We start from the raw sequence: 26,857 nt of genomic DNA, 5'->3' as shown, positions 1-26,857 counted from the left end.
ACCTTCGAGTACTAAACAAGATGTCACGGACATTTAAGTACACACAATCCCCCGATGTATTTAAAATTTTATATTTGAAACTTTTTTCAATCATCTTGAACATTAACTTAATAAAGCCAAGAGGATTTTATCGAAAATGAATTTTTCGAGTTAGGCCAAGCGCTCACTGCTATTCGTAACCTCTACGTACTACCTTCCACAAGCCTTTGCTTCGTAACGGAGTCAATGCCTTGTGGAAGGCAGGACGAATACGAAACGGAGAGCCAGTGGGCGCCTAGCCTTACGCGAACACGTTAATTTAAATAATTTTTCGAAAAAAAACCCGAATATTTCGAGTTACCTGGTTTTGGAAATAAAGTAGCGAAACGCAAATGCTTTTGGAGTTAGATGGTCGCTGTGTTAATTGGAACGAAATTCGAATATCATAATTGTGCGTACGCGGAATAAGGGGTCCCGCGAATTGGCCAAAAATCTCACTTAAAATTAAAATTTCTTAAAGCAACCGAAAACTTATTTCAGAAATGATCAGTACTACCTAAAAATATAATTTTCAGCCAAGTTGGTCTTAATTTAAAAAGAATGTAGATTTAAAGTCGAATATCTACTAAAAATATTAAATGGGCAAATGAGCATATTGCGGGCCCCCGATCTCCAAAATTCATAACGGGCTACCGAGGGCTTGATATTTCCTTTCAATTGATATATCCCTGGCCCTTCTAAACCTAATTCTTGGAGAGTTATTGGGAAAACGGCGGCATCGGCTACACTGTACGTGGGCTCAGCACACTAAAACATGTATTAGGACTGTAGGAGCATCAAAGGACTATTTCAAAATCAGCAGCTACACACTCAGCAGGTGAGCGGCACCTTGGACTAATTGATACCGGGACAAACATATTTTCTGATACCTCTCCCCACAAAAGAGTGCATTTCTAAAAAACCAAAGTTTGGTATTTTTGCTTCCACAGATTTTAAACATGTCTGCTTCTCGTGATACCTTCTCGCACTTGCGCATTCGCTTTACGACAATTTTTCCCGATAGAGGGATATGAAAAAGAGTTTTCTCGCTTTTAGAAATTCAATAGCACCTTGTATTCGTCGCGAGTCTAGTTCTTGAATTCTCATTTGGTACAAGAAACGCCATCTTTCGGGGAGGAAAGACCGTGAAACAAAAAACCGGAATCGTCAGCTGGGAATTATGGGAAAATGGGGGTTGGTGGGTGGGCCTTTAAACTATATATCGATGGCCATTGTCGTCGGCCGGGGAGATTACAAGATAAGCCCCTTGTTGTCGGCTCCCCCTCTCGCTGTTCATCAACAAAGCTGAAGCTAGAGCTGATAAATTCTCATTTCGCTGCAAAGTCTTTTGGAAATGTATTTGTCAGTCGGCGGGTGAGGGCGCCACTGCGGATGACAGACCCTCGCTCGGACGGGGGATTAACCCTGTCCAGGGGCGCATTTTGAGGACCCTTTTCGATCAGGGCGGACTCCCCCTTCTTACAATGTAATGTTACATTTATAAGCGACGTTATTGTAATGAAAACTCTGATTTATCCGCGCGCGAACTGGAGGGGTTGCGTTAACGCCCCATTCTCCGGAACTCAGATTTATCGGATAGATATTTAAAAACCATACTGTCTATTGTTACTTTGTCAGAAGAACATGACAGGAAATATCTTTATTACCATAATGTTCAGTTACGTTATAGCAAAAGCAACATTTAAAGTTTATCAAAAACAATAACAATACTTACACAGCAAGTTGATACACTCACAAAGGAGACGACCCGAGGTGTTACACACCGATTTTGTTCAAACTCGGGGCATTGGTAGACCTTCATGTAACTTGAAAAATCCTAAAGTAATTTTATTCAATGGGCAACGGTTTTGCCATGGCAACGAAAAATGTTTTTGACAACTTAAAATGGAAATTTTCCCATTGAAAATAACATGGGATTTTGACCGATTTTTCAAAATTGAAAACAAATTAAAATACCAAAATTATAAAAAAAAATTGATAAAAATTGACGAAAAAAATCAAAATTGTTCACATTTTTATCATTTTTTAAATTTTTTTCACAGGGAAATCGGTCAAAATCCCATGTTGTTTTATGTTGTCAAAAACATTTTTCGTTGCCATGACAAAACCGTTGTCCATTGAATAAAATCCCTTTAGGATTTTTCAAGTTACATGAAGGTCTACCAATGCCCCGAGTTTGAACAAAATCGGTGTGTAACACCTCGGGTCGTCTCCTTTGTCAGTACACAAATATATCTTTACAATTTCACAAATTTAATAACAAAAACAATAAATTCATGATATACTAATAGTTAGTGTATATTATAGCTAGGAGCAACAAACACAAGGAGAACGCAGCTAGCCTTTAAACACGATAACGCAGTGTTGCGTACAAATTTCATTGGACGAGCCTTTACGCTGATCTTTTTAGGGAAAGGGGGAAGACAATTTCCGAATTTTCCCCTTCCGACGGTAGCCGGTGCTAGAGCGTCGAACCAATGAAAACTGTATGCAAGAAAATGCACGACTTTCAACGGGTGGCGTTCTACTTGTGTGGGGTGCTGTGTTTGTTGCTCTTAGGTGTACATAGCTGTTGGCTCTTGTAGATTAGTCCATAATTAAAAGGGATAAAATAGCTAAACCCTAAACAAATTGGAAGAAATTAAAAAACATGAAAAATTTTCAAAACGCGTTGCATAGCAACGGAAAGCCGAAAAGGGGGAGCGTTTTGAAAATTTTTAATGTTTAGGCTTAGTCTCTCTTTTCGATTTAACAGTCGCCAGTCTGATTTCCCGCACGGTACTGATGAGTTCCAAATAGAACGAAACCGGTCTACCGTTGGAATTTCTGGCTATTTTATTTAGTTTTTATGTAGTTTATTACTCGAAGATCTATTTGATCCGAGATTCGCTCGAAGACCTATCGGTACGAGTTATTAGTAAGTTTTTTAATTTCTTCAAATTTGTTTAGGATTTAGATATATTATCCCTTTTAATTATGGACTAATCTACTTTTTCGCGTATTTTATCATCCTTCTCACAGTCCATAGGTGGTCTCTTCTAACTTAACTTATCGTATATACTATTATCCACCACACTCCCCCCTTTTCGGCTTTCCGTTGCTATGCAACGCGTTTTGAAATTTTTAATGTTTAGGCTTAGTTTCTCTTTTCGATATAACAGTCGCCAGCCAGATTTCCCGCACGGTACTGATGAGTTCCAAATAGAACGAAACCGGTCTACCGTTGGAATTTCTGGCTATTTTATTTTATTTCGTTTATATGTAGTTTTTACTCAAAGATCTATTTGATCCGAGATTCACGTCTTTTTGTATTGGTACGAGTTATTTGTAAGTTTTTTAATTTCTTCAAATTTGTTTAGGGTTTAGCTATTTTATCCCTTTTAATTATGGACTAATCTACTTATTCGCGTATTTTATCATCCTTCGCACAGTCCATAGGGGGTTTCTTCTAACTTAACATTTATTTTAAAGAAAGATTTAATTATCGTTTTGAAATTAACCCAGTCAGCGCATTCTCATAACTAGCGTTAAGCAGCGTTCAGACTAGGTGAAAATATTACGATCGTGTCGGTTCTTTCGATTTCTTACACCGTTCAGATTTCTCAACAGAGACTTTAAATTTTCGCGCGTGTCGTTTACATTTTTGCATTTCGTTGCGCTCAAAAAGTTCGTAGCAGACAATTAGCCTTATGCCTCATCAGCGCTGACTCTAGCCTCTAGGTAGTGGTGACCTTTAGAACCATCGAAATACTATAACCAATCAGAGGTGGATAAAAATTATTTAAATATTTCCGCTGTTATTACTGAGCTCTGATTGGATGAACAATCAATTTTTATGTTAATCTCCGTGCAAGGTTGGTTCCTTTCTGAACAGTGAAACGAACGAACCGACGCGACCAACATAACCGAAACGACACGACCGATGCTAACGTAATATTTTCACATAGTCTGAACGCTGCTTTAAAGCAAAATTAGGAGCATTCTTTTGAAAAATACAAAAAGAAATTATAATTGTCACTGAATCCACTGACAAGGAGACGACCCGAGGTGTAACGCACCGATTTTGTTCAAACTCACCTTCATGTATCTTGAAAAACCCTAAAGGGAAATGTCTCCATAGACAACCGTTTTGCCATGGCAACCAAAAATGTTTTTGACAACACAAAACTGAAATTTTCCCATTGAAAGTAACATGGGAATCTGACCAATTTTAAGGGACGATTTCGCGTTTTTACGCGTCGCAGATTTATCTCCTTTGAGTAAATAGTACGGTTATTCTTTGACAAACAACAATCAATGAAGTCATATTAGCAGTAAATATGGAGAAGAAAAGTATTAAAACATTGACCTCAGCCGAGCATTCTCAAAGATATTTAAAAATTATCTGCGAAACAAAATGTCCAAAGAACGGCTTTCGTAACTGGCTTTACTTAGCATTCAAGCAGAAAGATATGAATATATCAAATTTAATAGACGACTTTGCTTCAAAAAAAGCTAGAATAAACTCATGTTAATTAACGTTAACGTAGTTTTTTTTTTCTAAACGATCGAACAAAATGGAGTCTACTTTTGCTGGTGGGCCCAAAATCTGAAGCTACGACACTGCATAATCTTAAGTATGATTCTTCGATATACATTTTATTACAACTTTTATTTCTCAGCGATAATAAATTAAATTGAAATAGCGCCACCAAGTAGCGACTTCGGGAAGTATAATACCGGGAATGTAACCGCCTTAACATTTGAGGCCAAGGCTTAGATAAAATTAAAATGCTTTCATAACGGAAAGTTACGATTAATTCAAAAAATAAAGACGATTTATTGAATCAGAACGTAAAAATGATTATTACAAACCAATTTGAGACAAAGATTACGGATTTTCCAATTTTCATTTCCCAGAAAAGGAGCTTATGATAATAGTTGAAATGGTGCTGAGGCCGATATCAAATACGTGCGATCGTACAAAAACATCATTTATGACGTAGCAATAGTAATCAGTATCATATAAGACAGTAAAAATCTTTTATTTATTTAAATTCATATCTTGAAATCAGCATATGAATTGTGAATTTAAGAGTTAAGCTAGACACTCTTTTACGAAGTCGGCCATTTCATGACAGGCCTAATTTCAAATAGTACAGGCAAGGGCGCCTGCACGTGCTCATCAGCTCGAGACGTCGCGTGCAGTTGACCGCGTGAAGCGGCCTTGCATGCGCTATTTTAAATCAGACCTGTAATAAAATGGCAGCTCTCACAAATAAGGATATAAAAGAGTGTATAGAAAGCTTTACTGTATAAACCATTTAATTTTAAGTGGCGAAAATTGTTTGCGCAGTTAATACTAGTGTAAACATATTTTAGATATCGCAATCAATTTGGTCGTTAATAAATAAAATTTTTATCTGGAATTTTACGAAATAAATTTTCCATGCCATATTCAAGGGCTCGAACACGACTATAAATGACGGCACGTTAATTAGTATATTCCGATAGTGACTTTTGTACGTCGTTCTCTCTCGCGTTTTCTATGTTTCGAGGCGCTACCTTTCGGAATATTTTCACAATCTTTTATTCAAATAAATATTATAATTTTTCGTTTCAAAATGTTTCTGTTTTTGTATAATATTTGGTTTACAAATCGGGAATTTTTAAATGCATACAATAGGAAAGTCTAAGGGAACAAAACGGCGTATTTTTATTGTTGTTTTTATTTTATTTCGATGTTTCAAAAAGTAATATTATAAATTTTCCGTTTCACAATGAAATAATATTTTGTTTTCCAATAATTTCGTACGATAAATTATTTATTTTTACACCTTTTTTACTTTTTTCCAAAATGACAGACTGCAGTGATTTGTAAATAATTAGATATTGTATTTTTTAGTTTCAGAATGTTTATGATATTGCATAGTATTTTATTTTATAATAACGTCGTAGAGGAATTTATATATGAGTACACTTGGAATGTCTAAGGCTACATTGATAGTTAAGATACGCACTTGGAGCTCCAACTTAAATGTAAGACGCAGGGGCGTAGGAACGTTCTAGAAGTTGGAGGGGGCAAAGATAAACGAAAATGGGTCTGGAGAATGGTTTTTAATTTTTAATGGAGTGTAGCTTCTCCGAATGCATGTGTACTTGTTACCACTATGTAAATGGGCGGGAAAAGACTGAAATTTAAACATAGTTGAGGTTCTATAAACTGTATATGCTTTTAAAATGATAATTTTAGACTTTTGAAGATTTCAACTGACTTAAAGGTTGGAGGGGGCAATAACATTAGTTTCCCCTCCCAGCAAAATTCTAGGGAGGGGCATTGTCCCCCCTGCCCCTCCCGGTTCCTACGCCCCTGGTAAGACGTAACACGTATTTTGAAATTCATTGGTTAGCCGCTGCCGCCGAGGTAAAATTGGATGACGTTCACTTGCAAAATAAACCTCCACTTCAACTGTTATATAAAACTATGATTTTTATTTTAGAATTTAATCAATTAAATTTTTTTTATTAAAATCTTTAGTTAATTAAAAAAAATAAACTCGACTAACTAACTCAAAACCATACATTTTGATAATTATTAAAGAATTTTTTATGAGAATGCCGTTATATATTTTGTTCAAAGTTAATAATTTAAAATCTGTTCAGAGCTAATTTCCAATTTAAACCCTTAATTATTTTGTACAAATTATTTTAATTGTTCGTTTTAAGTCACACTTTAGCTTTTGTTATGGATAATAATAGAGCGTATATTTTTTTATATTATTTATTACAGTTCCAAAACGGACAAATGGTTATTTTTAATTTGCTTATATTAATTAAATGAATGCTGCTGTTTCTAAGCGTGTTTGCTCTTACTCGACACAATTTGAGCTTTACTCTAACGATACAAAGCGATGCTGTGGGAGTTCTTACTCCATCTGGTGGCTGAAAACTAAACATTCACGGCAAATATCCGATAAAAATTTAAATTCTTTAAATTAAAATAAATATTTTCGCTAATATAATTCTTAATGGTTGACTTTGTAAAATTACTTTGTTTTATATTTGAAGTCAATATTTACCGCAATGACACCCCCCGTGATTGCGCAGATACCCCTTATCAAATTTCACGCTCCAATATTTTTAGAAAATAAAGCAAACGTTCCTGCGTTTATTGGAACCTTTGAACATTCACGATAAAATAGAAATCAACTGATAACATCGTAGGCCATCGATTGGTCTATTCTAGAAATAAAAAGAGTTTAAAATGAGCAATTTTTTGCAAACTAGCGAATGCCCGATTAAAGAAGTCAAAATAATGGGGAAATTTCATTCACTATAAAACCAGCGGCCATGAGGAAATCAGTCACATTCGTAGATCGTACAAGCTGCTATACGTCTTCATTCTCAGGGTTAGATTCGGGTCCTCCAGACCTTCAGCGGGCCGCCGCTTACAGTCGAGTTTGGTTTTTAATTGGAGTGAAATACTTGTTAATTAAGTTATACCTCGCTAGCGTTTCGTTGCTCTCTTATATATCGCAAATATTCGTTAGTATAAAATTAATGATGGAACTTTTGAAAGATCTCCCCAAAATTGCCCGAACCGTCGTTGTCAACTTGGAATTTTTGGCTCTGGTGAGTTATTTTTCTTCTCATTTTTGTATGTACTTAACTTGCTAAATGTCTCTTAATGCGTCTTTAATATTACATTCTTATTCGCCGTAATTATTCTCGTGATTTTTGTATGTACTTAGCCTGTTAAATGTCTCATAATGCGTCGTAAATATTACATTCTTATTCGCCATAATTATTCTCGTGATTTTTGTAAGTACTTAGCCTGTTAAATGTCTCATAATGCGTCGTAAATATTACATTCTTATTCGCCATAATTATTCTCGTGATTTTTGTATGTACTTAGCCTGTTAAATGTCTCATAATGCGTCGTAAATATTACATTCTTATTCGCCATAATTATTCTCGTGATTTTTGTAAGTACTTAGCCTGTTAAATGTCTCATAATGCGTCGTAAATATTACATTCTTATTCGCCGTAATTATTCTCGTGATTTTTGTATGTACTTAGCCTGTTAAATGTCTCATAATGCGTCGTAAATATTACATTCTTATTCGCCATAATTATTCTCGTGATTTTTGTAAGTACTTAGCCTGTTAAATGTCTCTTAATGCGTCGTAAATATTACATTCTTATTCGCCATAATTATTCTCGTGATTTTTGTAAGTACTTAGCCTGTTAAATGTCTCTTAATGCGTCGTAAATATTACATTCTTATTCGCAAAAACTAATTGTTATTCGAGACAATTGTCCTCAAATAGACGCGCAAGCTACTCTTTTATATGGTCGTTGTAAAACAGCAAATACTTCGGCGATGGTAAGCGTAGACGGGGTGGAATGGTATTAGCCCTAACGGATAAGTTTTGGCTTGGCGGTAATTTTTGCGTCGAATTAGTTTAGTAAAATAACAAGCCACATTGACTTTATGTCAATTAGAAAAAAATATCTCTGAAAATCGTTTCGGTGATATTGCGCAATTTGTTCTAGTTCAGAGCCCCCTAGTGTCTAAATATGCTCAAATAAATTACTACAAAGGACGATAACACGCTACTCAATTCCGAGTTGGAAAATTCAGTATCGGAAATAAGCATTAAATCAATAGAAAGTGTCATACTTACTTCAATTATGTTACTTATGGTAAATACAAATTTGAGGAAAAATTTCGTTTTTGTGAATGTCAGCCCTAGTTAACTTACTTTGCCATCCTAATATTTACCAAAGATTTTAAAATTTAATTTTAACTGTGATCCATTTCAGGGCGTTTTGCAAGCGACACCTGGTCCGACGCTACTGGACCTCCAAGCTCGGGTTCAAAGCAGTTCCCAAGAAATCGCTCTCATCCTGGTGGCCTGTCTGGCTGGAGGACTCGTTGGATCCATGTTTGGTAAATGTCTTAAAAATGATACCAATTTATGGCCTAAAGGAGGGTTTATCATTTAAATGTTATTCCAACGCAGATATGTTCCTGAACAAGAAAATCCACCGTGAGATTCTCATGATCATCTACACTTTGTTAATATCTGTCGCTCACTTTGTCTGTCCCTGGTGGAAACACTTGACCCCTTTAATCATCTCCATGACCTTCAGCGGTCTCTTCAATGGCGCGTTGAACGGAGGTAAGGACTCTAATTAGAATTAGTACATTTCCGGTAATGAAGCTGGTACTAATAGTCGATTAAATAACTTAGGTAGCAATATTTACCTTCTGAATCTGTGGGGAAAACGCAGTCGTCCATTCCTGCAAGGTCTGCACTCGTCCTTCGCCTTGGGTACTTTCATCGCCCCCTTGATGACCGAACCATTCCTGGTCGAAGAAGAGAAGTTTGCCGAAATAATTAGCAACTCCACCGTGCTTGATGAGGACGTGGCAGAAATCCCCTATTTAATCTACTACCCATTCGCGATTGGCAGCGTCATCATGTTGGTGTCTTGCGTCGGCTTCGTGGCCTTGTACGGCTACCGGCCAGCGGAGTTCGTCAAGGTGTCCAAGTCCATAAATGGAGGAGCCATCGTCCGGCTGGCTTTCGTCTTCAAATGCGTCGTGGTGGCCATCGGCATGATCCAATCCGCCTTGGCGTCCGCCTTGGACTTGACCACCGGAACCTACATCACGACCTTCTCGGTCAAGTGCGGTTTGCGGCTCAGTAAGTCGACGGGGTCCTTGATCACCTCCGCTTACTGGGGTTCCTTCACCGTGGGCCGCTTGGTCTCGATCCCGTTGGCTTCCAAATTGTCCCCCTTAAGCATGCTACTCCTCAACGTCGTCCTGTGCAACGTTTCCGGCGTCATTTTGGGCGGATGGGGTGACGTCAGCGAAAGCGCCTTGTGGGCCGGATCGGCCATCATGGGCCTCGGAGTGTCGTCCATGTCTCCCAACGTCCTGCTGTGGATGGAAAGTCTGGGATGCGGTTCCGGAATCGGCACCTCTCTGTTCGTGGTGTCCGCCTTCACGGGAGCTCTGATCTTGCCCTTAATTATCGGCTTCTTCATCGACGAGATCCCGATGATCTTCATGTACGCCCTGTTGTCTTGCACCATCATCTCTGCCGTGGCTCTGGTCGGCTGTTACATCATGTCGTGGTTGCACGGAAAGCGAGAGAAAATCGCTCCGGTGACCATTTTGCCGGGGAAAATTCAATACGACATAAACGAAGTCTTGGAACCTCTGGAATTGGAGCAAAACGTCAAAAGGAATGAAGTAGCGGTCGATAGCAGAGGCTGCAACTAAATCTTTTAATACTTAATATTAAAAGTAAATAGTAGTTACCATTTTAAAGTATTCACCTACAATGTTTTTAAAAATGTAAAAAGTTAAAATTTTTACGTGCCGAAATAAAATGTTAGAAATTTTATGTGAGTCTCTTTTTGATTTTCTTATGGAATAACAATATTTTAACAGTTCTATAATTATTTTGATTTATCGAAATTGCTACTGAAATAGTTATTGGCAGCAGTGTATTGTGACTTAAAAGTCATATTGAGAATTTATTTCTGTTCCGACAGAATGAGTATGTTGAAATGTAACCATGATGTTGAAGTCCTTAGGGTTTCAGCTATCCCTCTTCTAGGCGTTTACGCGAACGTCTGCATTGGGAGGCATTCGCGTAAACGCCTAAAAATAGGTTTGCTGAAACTCTCTATTATCCCAACTGTACAATGAATTATAAATAGTGGAATATATAAATCAATGGTTGTAAATTTGGATTTAAAGGTTTTCAATTAAGCTAAATCTTGGTTTCAAAATATTCAATTGCTGAATCGTTTAGTCAATTTCTGTTTCGATAATCGGAAATTCTATAATTTTTATTATGTGGTTCTTGCATGGTTTATATCTGTATCAATTCCACAACATTTAATAAAGACTTAATATTATATTTTTAGTAAAGATTAGTAATCATTTTAAATATTTATAGTAACGTGAATTTTTCAAAAAAGTTACTTATCCTCCAAGAACCGGTTATATACTTCTGTGCTCGTGTATTTTTCAATGAGAGCTACTTCTCTTCTAAGCATGTATTATTTTCTTCTGGTCTCGTGTATTTTTCAACTAAAGCTACTTATCTCCTAAGAATATTTTGTATACTTATGGTTACGGGTATTTTTCAACGTAGGCTACATATCTCCTAAGAATATTTTATATACCTCTGGTAGAGTATATTTTTCAACAAAGACTACTTATCTCCTAAGAATATTTTCTATACCTCTGGTATAGTGTATTTTTCAACAAAGACTACTTATCTCCTAAGAATATTTTATATACCTCTGGTATAGTGTATTTTTCAACAAAGACTACTTATCTCCTAAGAATATTTTATATACCTCTGGTAGAGTATATTTTTCAACAAAGACTACTTATCTCCTAAGAATATTTTATATACCTCTGGTAGAGTATATTTTTCAACAAAGACTACTTATCTCCTAAGAATATTTTATATACCTCTGGTAGAGTATATTTTTCAACAAAGACTACTTATCTCCTAAGAATATTTTATATACCTCTGGTAGAGTATATTTTTCAACAAAGACTACTTATCTCCTAAGAATATTTTATATACCTCTGGTATAGTGTATTTTTCAACAAAGACTACTTATCTCCTAAGAATATTTTATATACCTCTGGTAGAGTATATTTTTCAACAAAGACTACTTATCTCCTAAGAATATTTTATATACCTCTGGTATAGTGTATTTTTCAACGAAGGCTACATATCTCCTAAGAATATTTTATATACCACTAGTAGAGTCTATTTTTCAAGGAAGGGCCTACTTATCTCCTAAGAATATCTTAAATACCTCTAGTAGAGTGTATTTTTCAACGAAGGCTACTTATCTCCTAACAATATATTATATAACTCTGGTAGAGTGTAATTTTCAATGGTGTATTTTCCTAGAATATATTGAATGCGTGTATTTTTCACGTAAAACATAAAAGTCTCTATCTATTTCCCCACACAGATATGAACACATTAGGCAATAGGCCCTATTAATATATCACGAGAATTGGGAACCGATGAAACTGTCATACATTTAAAACATCCCAAGATAAATCATTCACAGTGCGATTTCTGTTGCAGTTGGGGCTTAGCGGCGCGTCGTGCTGAAATGGTAAATATTTATTATTTCGAGTTTCGTCGGGGACAGATGTCTTTGTCAAGAGCCAAATTACCTTTCCATATTATGTATAAATTGAGAGAGGGTGCCAACAAGCGCGCCGTTTCGCGGTGGGGGCGGGGCGGACCGAGGTTATAAATTGAAAAGGAAATTTTCGCTTTCGCGTCATCAAAACTACCATTCATCACGAGTCTTATCCTAACCCCACCCCGGTCTACCTCAACACCCTCGGTAGCATACGCGCTGGGTTACTTAGATATTTTTGGGTTAAATGATTGTACCTCTACCGATTTCGGCGACACCGTTTCCGTGAATTATGACCCTGACGATTCGTTATGATTTAGTAATTGAATTATTATCATACCAGGCGTTTGGGGGAAATTCGACCAAAAATTTGGCAATATTTTAGTTTGTTATGTCGCCCATTCAATTTATATTTAAAAAGAATTGTAGGTCTAAAGTACAACTGAAATTTAAAAATGTCTAAAATGATCATAATTGTAAATGAAATAAAAAGATAAACGGGCGATCTTTAGTAAATGGCGATCTCAACCTTGAAAATGGGCAACTTGAACTTAAAAATGGCCATCTCGACCTTGAAAATGGCCATCTCGACCTTGAAAATGGTCATCTCGACCTTCAAAATGTCCAACCCTACCTTGAAAACGGCGAAATCGACCTTCAAAATGTCCCACTTAACCTGGAAAACGGCGAACTCGACCTTCAAAATGGCCATCTCGACCTTCAAAATGTCCAACTCGACCTTGAAAACGGCGAACTATATCTTCAAAATGATCATCTTTAACCTTGAAAATGATCATCTTTAACCTTGAAAAAGGCCATCTTGACCTTGAAAATTGTCAACTCGACCTTGAAAAAAGGCCATCTCAACTTTTAAAAAGACCATCTCCACCTTCAAAAAGACCATCTTCACCTTCAAAATGGCCATCTCAACCTTCAAAAAGGCCAACTCGACCCTCAAAATGGTCATCTTTATCTTGCAAATGGCCAACTCGACCTTCAAAAAGGCGATCTTTAGAATCGAAAATTTGGTCACCTGATTTCTACTCAAGGAGCCAGAAATTCGTCCAGGGGGGGAGGGGAGTCGAACTATGTGAATGTTAAGAGGGTGTTAAGAGGGGGTCGAGAAGGGGGTGGAAATTTAGTACAGTCAACGGTAGACCCGGAAACCCTCCCCCTTGTCTACGCCACTGACTACATTTAGTCATCATGGGCAAAATTTCACACCAGCACGATAGCATACGCTAAAAGCAGAAATAATTAAATGTTAGATGAAAAATGCTAACTGCAGCGTGAAATAACAGCTCCGTAATAATAATAAAAATAATTTGGAACATGTGGATTATGCTAATCCTTGCACCAATTTGTCAGTAAGAGAAAAAATGTGGTCCAATTGTCATACTTAATTACGCTAATTATGTCACGTATGACGTTACTATACTCCTCAGTAAACATTGACAGAAATAATATTTTTCATAATTTTTATATCAAATTTTCAAAGGTTTCAGTATCCCTCTCTACAATAGTGTATTTTCGCGGCTAGTAAGTAGTAGTTCGTGCTTAAATCCGCAAGAGGGAGTCCCTGATACGGCTATGAGAGGTACGTAACAAAATGAGGGAACCCCGCAGCGCGGAGGAGCGGGAGCAAAGGGGAGCGCATCCCCGAAAGAGGCTCCAAATTGAATTAGTTCCATTTCCCCTCGTTAGGGAGCGCTACAGTCTAGTCTATGATCGTTAAAAACGCGCTCTCCCGCAGTTCCACGTAATCACTGTAACCGTATTACCCTTACACCCCGCGTACTCGTAGGCCATTATTGGCACAATCGAGACGCCACCCCCCCCTCGGAGAACTTTTATCACGCGATAAAGGACTTTGAATCCCAAATATTAAAATATTTGAAATCATTAAATTTTAGTCTATTTTATGATTTGATTTGTTCAAATAAATCAATTTTATTTAAACACTAGTAAAATACGACCATGATGACCCTAGGGCTAGCAATTCGGGTCAAAATTCCCAGAAAATAATCAGTTGACTAGATCAGTGGGGTGGCGGAGTGGTTAGCACTTTCGGAACCACTCCTTCCGCGTTGAGTTTGCAAGTTCTCTCCCCACTGGTTTCAGGGGTTTTCCGCCGAGTTCTACGGTTTCCCCTTCCCATAAAAACTTTTTTGTTAATAATAATCAGCTAGCTAATACCCAAGGCACCACCTTAGGCCCAAGTCATCTAGCGACTTATTATGCCTTTAAACAGGTGGTCAGGTTACGATGCTTGTAGTGGTTAAAGGTAATAGTAAGTGTAGGGAGCTGTTGGCTCGCGTGGCACGAAGGGCTTGTCACCACCCTCCTACGCGTTGTAACCCGGCCACCCGAATTAATGTCTTCAAAAGTCGCTTGATGACTTAGGCCAAGGGTATTAGCCTAGCTTATTATTATTAATCTTAGGTTTATTTTTCCCTCACTAAGCAATCTGATCTGAGATTGTATCTGATTCATTCTCCCAAGTAACCGATCTGAACTGTTATAATTCTTTGGACCACATTCAGTTAGCTGAACCGTTATATAATCTTGTTTTAAAGCAAATCAAAATAAACGTAAATTAAATTGAGATCTGTGAGGCACCTGAAATCTAATCACCTTCTGTCTGCCGGCTTACATTAAATTCAGATTAGTTTCGGGTTTAGTCTATCTACTTTCCATTTTTATCCGTATCAACTGATCTGATAAAGGTTATCTATTATCTGATTTATCATAATATTTTGATCAGGTCAGAATCGGTTGGAAGAGCTAATCTGAATTAAATCAATTTGATTTTAATACAAATGAATTTATTTGTACTTGAATGACGATGTTTAGACAATTTTTAGCATTATCCGACTAAATATAAATACATAGTCTTGATTCTTAACTATAAAAGAGACTACAGAAGTAACAGAAAGTTATTAAGATATTAGAGACGTTAATCTTAGATTACTGAAAGCTTTATTAACGCGAAGGGTTTTCAATAAATTCAAGCTAATCCTATTTAGTCTTTTCCAGAGACGATGACATATATACCAGCCTGATACGGAAGAGAGTCAAAGTTTATATCAGGCATTTTGTAAAAGTCTCGGGGCAAAGGGTGGCCAGTGAATAGTTTGGTGGGGTGGGTGGCGGAGAATGTCCCAACCCGCTGTTTCATGGACAGTCTGCTACTTCCGGGCCATTAACTTCGCCGGCAATGCCCAAAACTTACGCGAGCTTGAAAACGACAGGCATTTAGGAGGCTGCTTGCTGCGAAAGAGCCACCCTCGCCGGAAAGGAAATTTCGGACTCGATCGCATCCGAAATACGCCGACAGTCGAACATTCGCCAAAATACAGTGTACTCGACGAGGAAGACTCTCAGAATCTTAAACTCGAATCGAAAAATCTCGAAATCTAGACGTGAATCAGTTACCAAATCTCGAAATCTAGGCGTCAATCAGTTCCATAATCTTGAAATCAACAGCAAGAAATGCGATATCAAATGGAAAATCTTATTTCTAAAATCTAGAAATTAGCAGGAAAATTGGAAATATCATTCTAAAATCTAGAAATTAGCAGGAAAAATTGGAAATCTTATTCTAAAATCTAGAAATTAGCAGGACAATGAGAAAGCTTATTCTAAAACCTATAAATTAGCAGGAGAAGGAGAAATCTTATTCTAAAGTCTAGAAATTAGCAGGACAATGAGAAATCTTATTCTAAAACCTAGAAATTAGCAGGACAATGAGAAATCTTATTATGAAGTCTAGAAATTTGCAGGAAAATGGGAAATCTCATTCTAAAATCTAGAAATTAGCAGGAAAATGGTAAATCTTATCCTAAAATATAGAAATTAGCAGGAAAAATGGTAAATCTTATTCTAAAATTTAGAAATTCATAGGAAAATGGGAAATCGTATTCTATAATTGCGAAACCAACATAAAAAATTGGAAATCAACTCAATAATCGTTTTATATAATCTCTAAATCAGCAGATAAAATATTATGAAATAAACTGGAAAATCTTACACTAAAATCTCGAAATCAGTTTCAGATTTCTCAAATTACTTTGAGATTCAAGATTCCCTACACAAACTCATGTAACTGAAATTAGTACAAAATATATGGAAAACCGATTTCTCACATATATCGGTTTTAATTATCTGATTTATTCTAAGTTATACTAACAATTGTAAGTATTTCAAGTGTCCCTGACTTATTTGGTTACAATCAAATCACTTTGCTTTTTTATGATTTTTCCCTTGGTTCCTTAACTGGGACATTTTCGCTAACTCACCTTTGTAGTAAGTGGCACCATCTAAGCGGCGGTTGCTCTTAAAACTTTCCCCCATTAAATTATTAATTTATACCCATCACTAAAATTTATTACTTTTAATGTTTCGCAAACTTAAATTTTCGGCGGCAATATTTATACTAATTAGTGTATATAAATTATGGACTTGATAATCCTTTTGCTAATTTGTCAGTGGTAAATGAAGGGGGTAGTAGTAAAAAAAATACAAGCGTCATACTTATGGCTATTACGTTATTTATGCTGATACGTTATAGCATAAGTTTATAATTCTCTTTCACAATAAGTGTGCCTGTTCTCTATCTTCCGCGTGTTAAGTTTTTACTGAGAACTATTTTTAGAATGACGACCTGTTTTTGATGCGTCGTTGTCATGGTGATCGCGTGCAAGGAGTCATGTTCCAAGGATAATTTATTCATTTTACTTTAAAAATTGCTCCAAATTCAACAGAGTTCCACAGAGATTTGAGACGTAGGACTAACGAGAGATAATTCGTGTATCAATACGTCACACCAGACATACCCATCACCATAAGTAACATAATAACTTAAGTATGACACTGAACGATTTCGGTTAATGCTAGTCTGTCGTAAAGTGATTGCGTAATCGGAAGTTGCGTAACCGGAAACTTCTGTCTTTGCTGGTGAAATTATTCCAGATTAGTCAATTTGCAAGTTAAAAATAACTAACTAATATAATCGTAAATTCAAGAGTCAATTGCTTTGTCAGTCCTTATCCATATAATGATTTATAAGGTCATTGGCGAAATAGACTAGTTATAATTAAAGGGAATATAACCTCAGGTAATTGCAGCTCTGGCCGCTCTTGCATTTGGTTTTATAAATGTTTGGCGCCACTGTACAGGGAAATTTAAAAAATTTAAGGGGTCTTCCATAATGATTGCTTTGCGGGTTATATTTCCTTTAAAGAACTTAGCGTTGTGATAATAGTAAATTGTTACTTATGCCATCTCTAATTATATCAACTTTTATTTTGAGAACGACCAGACAACATATGGAATTATATTAGTGTTGTAAAATGACAGAGGCCTTTTTTTCCAAATATTCCGAAATTTTTCGAAAAAAACAAAAAGTTTTCACTCCATGATTAGTCTAATATATTGTTTGCAAATTAAAATAAAGCGGCATTTTTCCTAATTTTTTCGAATCTGAAAGTGAAATTAAACCTCTAGACTAGTTTAATCTGATTAAAAACTATTAATGTTTTGTAGTATGTTTACTGATATTGGACATTTTATATCGATTAAAAGTTAAAAACATTAAAAACCTTTAAAAAGTAATTTATGTTTAAATTTTAAATTTTTCCGATTTGCGGAAAATTTTCCGCAATTTATTTATCCGGAAAATTAACAACATTAAATTATATCAACTAACTGGCATTGGAAAACATAACTATAGACTAACGATAATGGGAACTCGACCCTTATAGTTTCCGTAACAACCAGCGGGTATAAAGCCAGCAGCGTACAACGTACAAGGGGGGGGGTGGTATGACACGCGTATAACATATATGACGGCCCCCCGCCGCGTAACCCGGTCGCCTTTCCACGGGCTCCGCACCTGACCTTTGACAACGCTACATGCATGAATGGCAAATTCTCGGATGCTCGCTGGCCGACTGATAAAAGCGAAACAAAGGCTTAGCCTCAAAGGCCTAACGTCGGACGCTCCGCGGAGAGTGAGAATCCGGCGAATTCGTGGCTTGGTTTCGCGTTCCTCCGCGTCTATTTATCATCAGCGGCCATCATTAGCGGGCCGGGTTTGGGACGCAACCCTTTCACGGGGACACAATGGCCCCCTCCCAAATTCTTATGACGCTGCTGCCCCAAATGACCCGAACGGAGGGAGGGTCGAAAGTCAAATATTTCGGACGCTAACCGAGTTCCGCTAAACGATATTATTGCGTATAAACGAGGGCTGATTATTTAATGGTTTATAAATCCATTTCTATTGTTTCAGTTAATGGAAAATTAATATTCGCGAAACTTAAAGGTTCGCCTTGAAATGACAGTTCGTTCGAGTTTACCTTCAAAAGTCTATTTTCAGGAAATACATTCATATTTTTCAATTGTGTAAATATTAATTTTACCATATATATATATATATATATATATATATATATATATATATATATATATATATATATATATATATATATATATATATATATATATATATATATATATATATTAATATATTAATATATTAATTTAATACTTAGTTAATTTAACTTAACGCCAATATCAATAAAGAACTTATGCTAATATATTAGCATAAGTTCTTTATTGATATTGGCGTTAAGTTAAATTAACTAAGTATTAAATTAATATTGTCATTAAGTATTAAATTAATATTGTCATTAAGTATTAAATTAATTTTGTCATTAATTATTAAATTAATATGGTCATTAAGTATTAAATTAATATTGCCATTCAGTTTTAATTAATATTGCCATTAAGTTTTAATTACTATTGTCATTAATCATTAAATTAATACTGCCATTAATCATTAAATTAATATTGCCATTAATCATTAAATTAATGTTACCATTAAGAATGAAATTATTATTGCCATGAAATAATTAATATGGCCATTATATAATTAACAAATGGTAATAAATATTGCCATTAAATAATTATCAAATGGTAATAAATTAATATGGCCAGTAAGTAGTTAATTCATATCAAAATCAAGTCGTAAATAAATTAATATTGCCCTTAAATAATAAATAGTAATAAATTAATATTGCCATTAAATAATAAATAATAATAAATTAATATTGCCCTTAAATAATAAATAGTAATAAATTAATATTGCCATTAAATAATAAATAATAATAAATTAATATTGCCCTTAAATAATAAATAGTAATAAATTAATATTGCCATTAAATAATAAATAATAATAAATTAATATTGCCATTAAATAATAAATAGTAATAAATTAATATTCTCCTTAAATAATAAATAGTAATAAATTAATATTCTCCTTAAATAATAAATAGTAATAAATTAATATTCTCCTTAAATAATAAATAGTAATAAATTAATATTCTCCTTAAATAATAAATAGTAATAAATTAATATTCTCCTTAAATAATAAATAGTAATAAATTAATATTCTCCTTAAATAATAAATAGTAATAAATTAATATTCTCCTTAAATAATAAATAGTAATAAATTAATATTCTCCTTAAATAATAAATAGTAATAAATTAATATTCTCCTTAAATAATAAATAGTAATAAATTAATATTCTCCTTAAATAATAAATAGTAATAAATTAATATTCTCCTTAAATAATAAATAGTAATAAATTAATATTGCCATTAAATAATAAATAATAATAAATTAATATTGCCATTAAATAATAAATTTTAATAAATTAATATTGCCATTAAATAATAAATTTTAATAAATTAATATTGCCATTAACTAATAAATTTAAATATATTAATATTGCCATTAAATAATAAATAGTAATAAATTAATATGGCCATTAAATAATTAATAATTAATAAATATAAATAAATTAATATTGCCATTAAATAATTAATAATTAATAAATATAAATAAATTAATATTGCCATTAAATAATTAATAATTGATAAATATAAATTTATTAATATTACCATCAAGTAGTTAATCAATATTACCATCAAGTCTTAAATTAATATTGCCATTAAGTCAGGAATTAATATTGCCATTAAGTACTAAATTAATATTGTCATTAAATATTATTTTAATATTACCATAATTACATTATATATTATACATAATTATACTATAATTATTTGTAATAATTGGCCCATACAAAATATAGCAGTAATATTTTTAATTAAAAATAGCAAACAATTTTATTTTCATGTTTCAGGCTGACATTTCAGTATAGATTAGTTGTCATTCAGAAGTCCGAAGGTATCATATTGGAAGTAAAAGGTAGTGACTGAATTTGGTAGCGTATTAAAACTTTTATTGGGAGGAATTTAGACTACTATGTTTAGAGAAATACTTTGTATACAATAATTAAACCTAATCAAGCATAAACCGCATCACGGCTGAAAATTACTCCGCGTGGGAAAAATTACTTATGTATAAATCATATTTTCCCCATGTAACAATTTCCGAAAGTGAAGTACTTCGCCCTGCACTATTTTTATTCCGAAACGTATTTAAAAGTTCAAGTTTATTGTTCTTTCTTATTAAATATACAAGATGAGGTAAAAGGGCCAAGTCATGAGTGACTTATAGCCGGGAGCCTACTAAGGTACATGTTTCAATCGAATAATATTAGCAGAATACCTCTCCTTTAAAGGATATATTATTTACTTCTGATTATATATGTTATCGACAGATTCCAGATGAAATAGCAATCGTTGTAGGCAAAAAATTTACCAAAACGCCTGTAGAAGTGTTCAACCCGCCACACACGGGTGTCCTGGGAGAAGCCGGCATCCGAATATAGAAGCGATATAAAATAATAATTGAAGCGAAGTGAGCGAAGCTTTCTTATGCGGCTTTATAAAATCGCGCCGTCTCACGGCAAGTAGAGGCAGTTTTGAAGGTACACAGACGAGCACGTGACACCTTTTTAGTTTTATTTTGTAAAAAAATTATAATTTGCAAACGTTATTTTCTTTTTGTTGTTACGAAAATCCGCATCACTTTTGAGACAACTTTCGAGGTTAGTGCAAGTCCTTCTCAGGGTAGGTGGTTTGTGGTCGTAGGCACCAAGGGCGTATTTAAGGGGGGGGGTTGGGGGTTCAAACCCCCCCCCCCCCACTTAATGCTGATGACTGGGGGGGGGGTGCCTAATAAAAATCAGTGAAACTTCCGTCAGCACCCCCCCCTTGAAATTTTCCCTCAAAACCTCCCCTGAAATAAAACCCTGGATACGCCCTTGGTAGGCACAGCAAAAGTTAACCGATTTGGATAAAATTTTCAACGTAACTAGTATAATGGAGGAATTGTGTCGTAACACGGTTCATATTTTTAACTCAAACGTGTGGTCTAAGATATTTAAGATTAAAGTTATAGTGAAGAAATTAAGTAATAGGTATGAAATTCTAAATAAGTAACAAATCTCATGAGTACTCCATAAATTATTAATCTTTTTAAATTATGTTACTTATGTTGACATCAAATACAATCAAGTCCAAAATCCGTGGGAAAATAATAGACCAAATATTATAAACTTCTGGTCATACTGATTTTTATTATATTACTTATGTTTGCACCAAATACCGGAGGAAAATAATAGACCAAATATGATAAACATCTGGTCATACTTATTAATATTATGTTGCTTATGTTGACACCAAATACCTTCAAATCCAAAATCCGCGGGAACGTAACAGACTAATTATTACAAAATACTGTTCACACTTATTAATATTATGTTACTTATGTTTACACCAAACACCGGAGGAAAATAATAGACCAAATATTATAAACATCTGGTCATACTTATTAATATTATGTTGCTTATGTTGACACCAAATACCTTCAAATCCAAAATCCGCGGGAACGTAACAGACTAATTATTACCAAATACTGTTCACACTTATTAATATTATGTTACTTATGTTTACACCAAACACCGGAGGAAAATAATAGACCAAATATTATAAACATCTGGTCATACTTATTAATATTATGTTGCTTATGTTGACACCAAATACCTTCAAATCCAAAATCCGCGGGAACGTAATAGACCAAATATTACCAAATACTGTTCACACTTATAAATATTATGTTACTTATGTTTACACTAAATACCGTCAAGTCCAAAATGAGGGGAAAATAATAGAGCAAATCCATGGTAGCAGGGATAAGAGAGATAGAGATTGAACGAGTATTTCCGAACCCTTGGGGGCCAATCACGGCAAATTCGTCGGTAACAAGATTGGAGGGTTTCCGGCGCGCGGTAAAACCCTGGCTGCGGCCGGCCCTAATAAGATTAAAGGCCGTCCCTGAGCCGAGGACGTCGCGTTGCACGGCCGCCGTCGCCGCTAACAGTTTCAGCCGCGCGGGGAAATCTCGGAGCCCCGATAAAGCCAAATCGTAACTAGGGACCTTTCGTGCGTTAAAGAAAGTGTACACATTACAGTTCACCATCCATAAGACTGTGCCCAAATCCAATAGATCAAATCTGTTCAAATCAAATAAAGACTTTTTGCTCTATACAATTCCCCGCGATAATCGTCAGTCCCCGCCGAATATAACGTATCCTTCATTCGATCTCTGTAATTTAAATAATAATTGTATCGAATTTAAGATAAATGTAAAAAGATTATTTTAATTTTATTTCGGTTGTTCAGTGTACATAAACTTTTTAGCTAACAGAGTCGAAAGTGTAGAACGTCACTATAAAGTTCCAGTCTCCATCACTTACATTTCGTTTTAACACTGAAACTAGTATATTATATATAACTTACGTTACTAGCGCCTTCTTGTTGCGTGAATTTTTAAAAAAATCTGGTTTTGACGCGCGTAACGGTGCGTCACACAACCGGCGCTAAAAATATTGTATAATGCTTGTTTTCCACTGGCGCGCGCAACGACGAGTTTCTCAGCTTTGAAACGTTCAAACGTTTTTACGCGCGTAAAGAAAATATCATTATGACACGCGCTAGTGGAAAACAAGCTTAAGCCTTGGTTTCCACTATCGCGCGTAACGGTGCGTCACGCAACTTTGTTACCTACAATAATTTTCACGCGTATAAAGAAAAACATTATTACGCGCGCTAGTCGAAACCGAGGCTTAGGCCTAACGTGATTTTGTTAAATTGACGGCTTTTAAAATTCATTTTGCGCGTGAAAATACCTCTACATGTTATGGTCAAAAAAGCACGCAAAGAAGGCTGTGTGCCCAAGACATGTACCTGTAGTGTCGCGCGCTAAAACGTCATTTCAAAATCAGTCAATTGTTTTGAGTCGACGGTCACCGGCGTGACGTTTTTTTCCCTAGCTCCAGTTTTAAAATTGGTAAAAAAAAGCACGCTAAAAATGTCACACAACATGGCGACATAAATGTTTATGAACTATATAACTAATGATTGTCTATGTAAACCAAAAAACGATAATTTCAATTGTGACACCAAGATAATTGGACCGGTTAAACTACCTTTCAAAACCTTGTCGGGGAAACGTTTATCAAGAGGGTGGCTTAACCTGTTCAATAAATTGCAATAATTTAAATAATTTTTTAAATTTTATACGACCAAAAACGTTTTTTCGTAGATCTCTTAACATTATTTTATACAAACACACCAGAAATACTACTTACAAATTACTTAAAGAAAAAATTAATATGATAAAAATAGTGAGCGAATAACGTTTTAACTATAGACCGAAAAGAATGTCCTAAAATTTAGGCGAGATGAGAAAATAATGCGAAAATACGGAGCCGACCGCGTCCGACGGAGATGGTGTCGCCATCTGGAGCGCGAAACGAGAACTGAGCGGAATCAAATCCAAGTTACAAAATGAGCGATTACGGTTTAGGAAACAACACTTTCCAAAATCCATTTGTTTAGGAACGAAAAGGCGCGAAGAAGATTCACAGAGAACAGATTCGAAGGTTTGGTAGAAGGCGGGAACACTTAGAAATTTATCGAATTAGAGAAGATTGAAGAGAAGACAGATAAATAATAGAGACGAACACTGTATACAGATATATCTCTCGTAACCAGAAATGACGTCACTAGTGACTTCCGGGGAATAGACAGAGGAAAGGGTCAAAGGTCGCGAATTAACACTGATAATAGATAGAGACGTATTAATTTTATAATAATAAATTTAACGCGAAAGAGAGAGAGAGAGAGAGAGAGAGAGGTATAGCCGAACGAAAAGAATTGTCCGAATGACTAAAACCGGACAGCGGTCGCCGGTGAAAAATAAGGTCGTCGTCGGCGGCGGCGGGCGGGGGAGGGCGAAATAGCGCGTCCTGCCTTGATGAGTCAAAAAGTCCTCAATGAATCTGGTAGCGATCCAATAGTGGTATTTATAAAGGTTGGCAGCCAGTCGAAAGGGGGAGGGCAGGGCTTGGGTGGGTGGGCGTGCGCTCCAGCCAGGGAAGAAGCCTAGCAGCTCCCGAAAAGTCTTAAAGGTTAGGGACGCGAAAAAGGGGGTCACTTTCTAGGCCAGGAGAGAGTAACTACGGAACCGTAAAACGGAAAGAACCGGTGATGCAAAAGTTGCGGCCTTTTCCTCATCGGCGATTTAGCCGCTCGCTCCTCTCCGCTTTTCAAACCACTCCGCAGAAATGATGACTTCGCCCGTCCATTCCTTATTTATGAGCTCGGAGAGGATCGCATCCGACCAGCTCAGCCCTCATTTCTATTATTGATAAGGGGGTAACTCGCGAAAGGGGTTCGGTCGGTCAGAGTCTTTTTATACGCGAGGTTTAAGCACTCACGGTTTATTGGGCCACTCGGTCGTCAGCCGGGAAGAAATTGTAACATTGCGTTTTGTGCCATCTATCGGCTTCGTGTGTAGTTTAAATTTTATTCAGAAGTATCGCCGCCGAATGACCGAGTTTTAAATCGAATGTATAAATGCTTTCTACTAATACAAAATCATCTAGTTACAACCTTTAAACTTTTATATCCAAAAGTGGTCTGCTATTTCTACACATATTTCGTTTACAGGTATTAAGACAGATGTAATAGCTCAGACGAATCAAAAAAATAAAATAAAATGCTAAGCCTTCTAATTCACCCATCATAGCCCTCTAATACACGTAAATACTTACTGGCTGCCAACCAAAAGAGGTCGTGACCGTAGTTTTCATTCGCGAATAATAAAATCAAACTGGTGTTAAAAATTCCAACATGCCTCCACACAAAGCCCGTTTAGGTAAAAACATTTACCTTTAGCGAACGTTTCTATTCCACTACCAAAACGACTTTAGGTGGCGCTGCGGCGCCGACGTTTTCTCGACACTCTTGCTTGGAGTATTGTCTGCTATAGCAGAAACATATTTTTTTCTAAATAAGAATTATTGGTGTATGTGGCCACAAAGCCTTCACACCTAGTTACATGCAATGTCACAGAGAAAATGTTAAAAACAGTTTAATTATGTGAAAACATAAAAATGTTAATCGGAACACATGTCAGATAAAATAAATATAAAAAACTAAAAGAGAAAAAACCATGCACACACAAAAAAATTAGAAAATAGCTGCTCTGAAATTATCACACACACCCGAAATGGTTGCCAGGTCGCCTTTATGAATAGTCCTTTAAATAAAAGATCATTCATAGCCGATTATAGAGTTTGTGCTGCTGCGACTGGACCTTTAACTGGTTCGTATATGGTGTCTCTTTATACTGCTGAGAATTTACTATGCATAGATCTGGCAGCATTTTTCAACAGGGGGGAAAGACAGTCAGAAAGGGGTTTATTTAACCGCCTATTGCCGTCTGGAATGGTTTCTGACGAAACCGCCCATACGTAAAGCACAGAATAGCTTCGGTCTTCTGATATGACTAGACGCACATGCTAACTAGAATAATTTAGGATAAGCAGAACCCGTGCCGCCTGGGGCCGTATCTAAGCAAATGTATATCTTAAAGGCCCAATAAACCTCGTTGACACTTAAAAATACATGCACCTGCTTAAGAAGTTCACAAATATACGGCAAACGAACGTGGCGCTTTGTTACTTCCAAGTAGCAACAGCGAGGAATCTACTAGCTTCAACGGCAAATTTTTGCGGCAGACCTATTGAAATAAAAATGCTTACTCAGCTTTCATAATAAAAACTGACATGTGAAATGTTATGAAACCACATAAATTATATTTAATTTAAATAAAAGGAAATATGTCAAAACATTAGTTTATGATATTTTAACTATATAAATTAACGTTTCTTTCAAGCTCGAGTAACGCACCGAAGATCAACAATCTATCAAAAAATACTAAATACGCGACGGTCTTTCAATTGGATAAATACTAAACCTGCCAATCAAAAGTGTTTTGACGTATTTTGGGGCTACGGCAGGATACACCCAAAAGAGAAAAGTGATTGGATGATACTATAACAATGGTAAAACGTCCATAGGACTGTAGTTCATGCTTACTATTTCGGTGGTGTATTCTACTATATTAAAAAACTAATAGTAGATCGTCTTCAAGGTTACTAGCATTGAGTTGGGAATATTAATCTAGAGGTCCAATCAAAACGTCGGATTTCAGTATTTCGAGAAACAAGTTTTTAAAAATAAGAATACTGTCGTCTGCTCCCATCGGCGTCCCAAATGACGAGAAAACGTTATCATTCTACCCGTGGCGCCGTCT

At 35.6% G+C, this 26,857-nt stretch overlaps 1 protein-coding gene across 1 annotated transcript; it reads left to right on the top strand.

The window, feature by feature from the left end:
- Positions 1–7,348: 7,348 nt before the first annotated feature.
- LOC149948960 (sodium-dependent glucose transporter 1C-like) lies at positions 7,349–10,439 on the top strand. Its single transcript, XM_090174189.1, has 4 exons — positions 7,349–7,650; positions 8,845–8,971; positions 9,045–9,203; positions 9,276–10,439. The coding sequence occupies exons 1-4, from the start codon at positions 7,369–7,371 to the stop codon at positions 10,313–10,315; spliced, it is 1,608 nt and encodes a 535-aa protein (XP_090030315.1). The 5' UTR covers positions 7,349–7,368; the 3' UTR covers positions 10,316–10,439.
- The last annotated feature ends 16,418 nt before the right edge of the window (positions 10,440–26,857 follow it).

Source organism: Leiobunum rupestre, chromosome 4, assembly GCF_980474605.1.
Source record: "Leiobunum rupestre chromosome 4, qqLeiRupe1.1.hap1, whole genome shotgun sequence".
NCBI lineage: Eukaryota > Metazoa > Arthropoda > Arachnida > Opiliones > Sclerosomatidae > Leiobunum > Leiobunum rupestre.
This window is presented reverse-complemented; position numbering and strand designations above follow the sequence as displayed.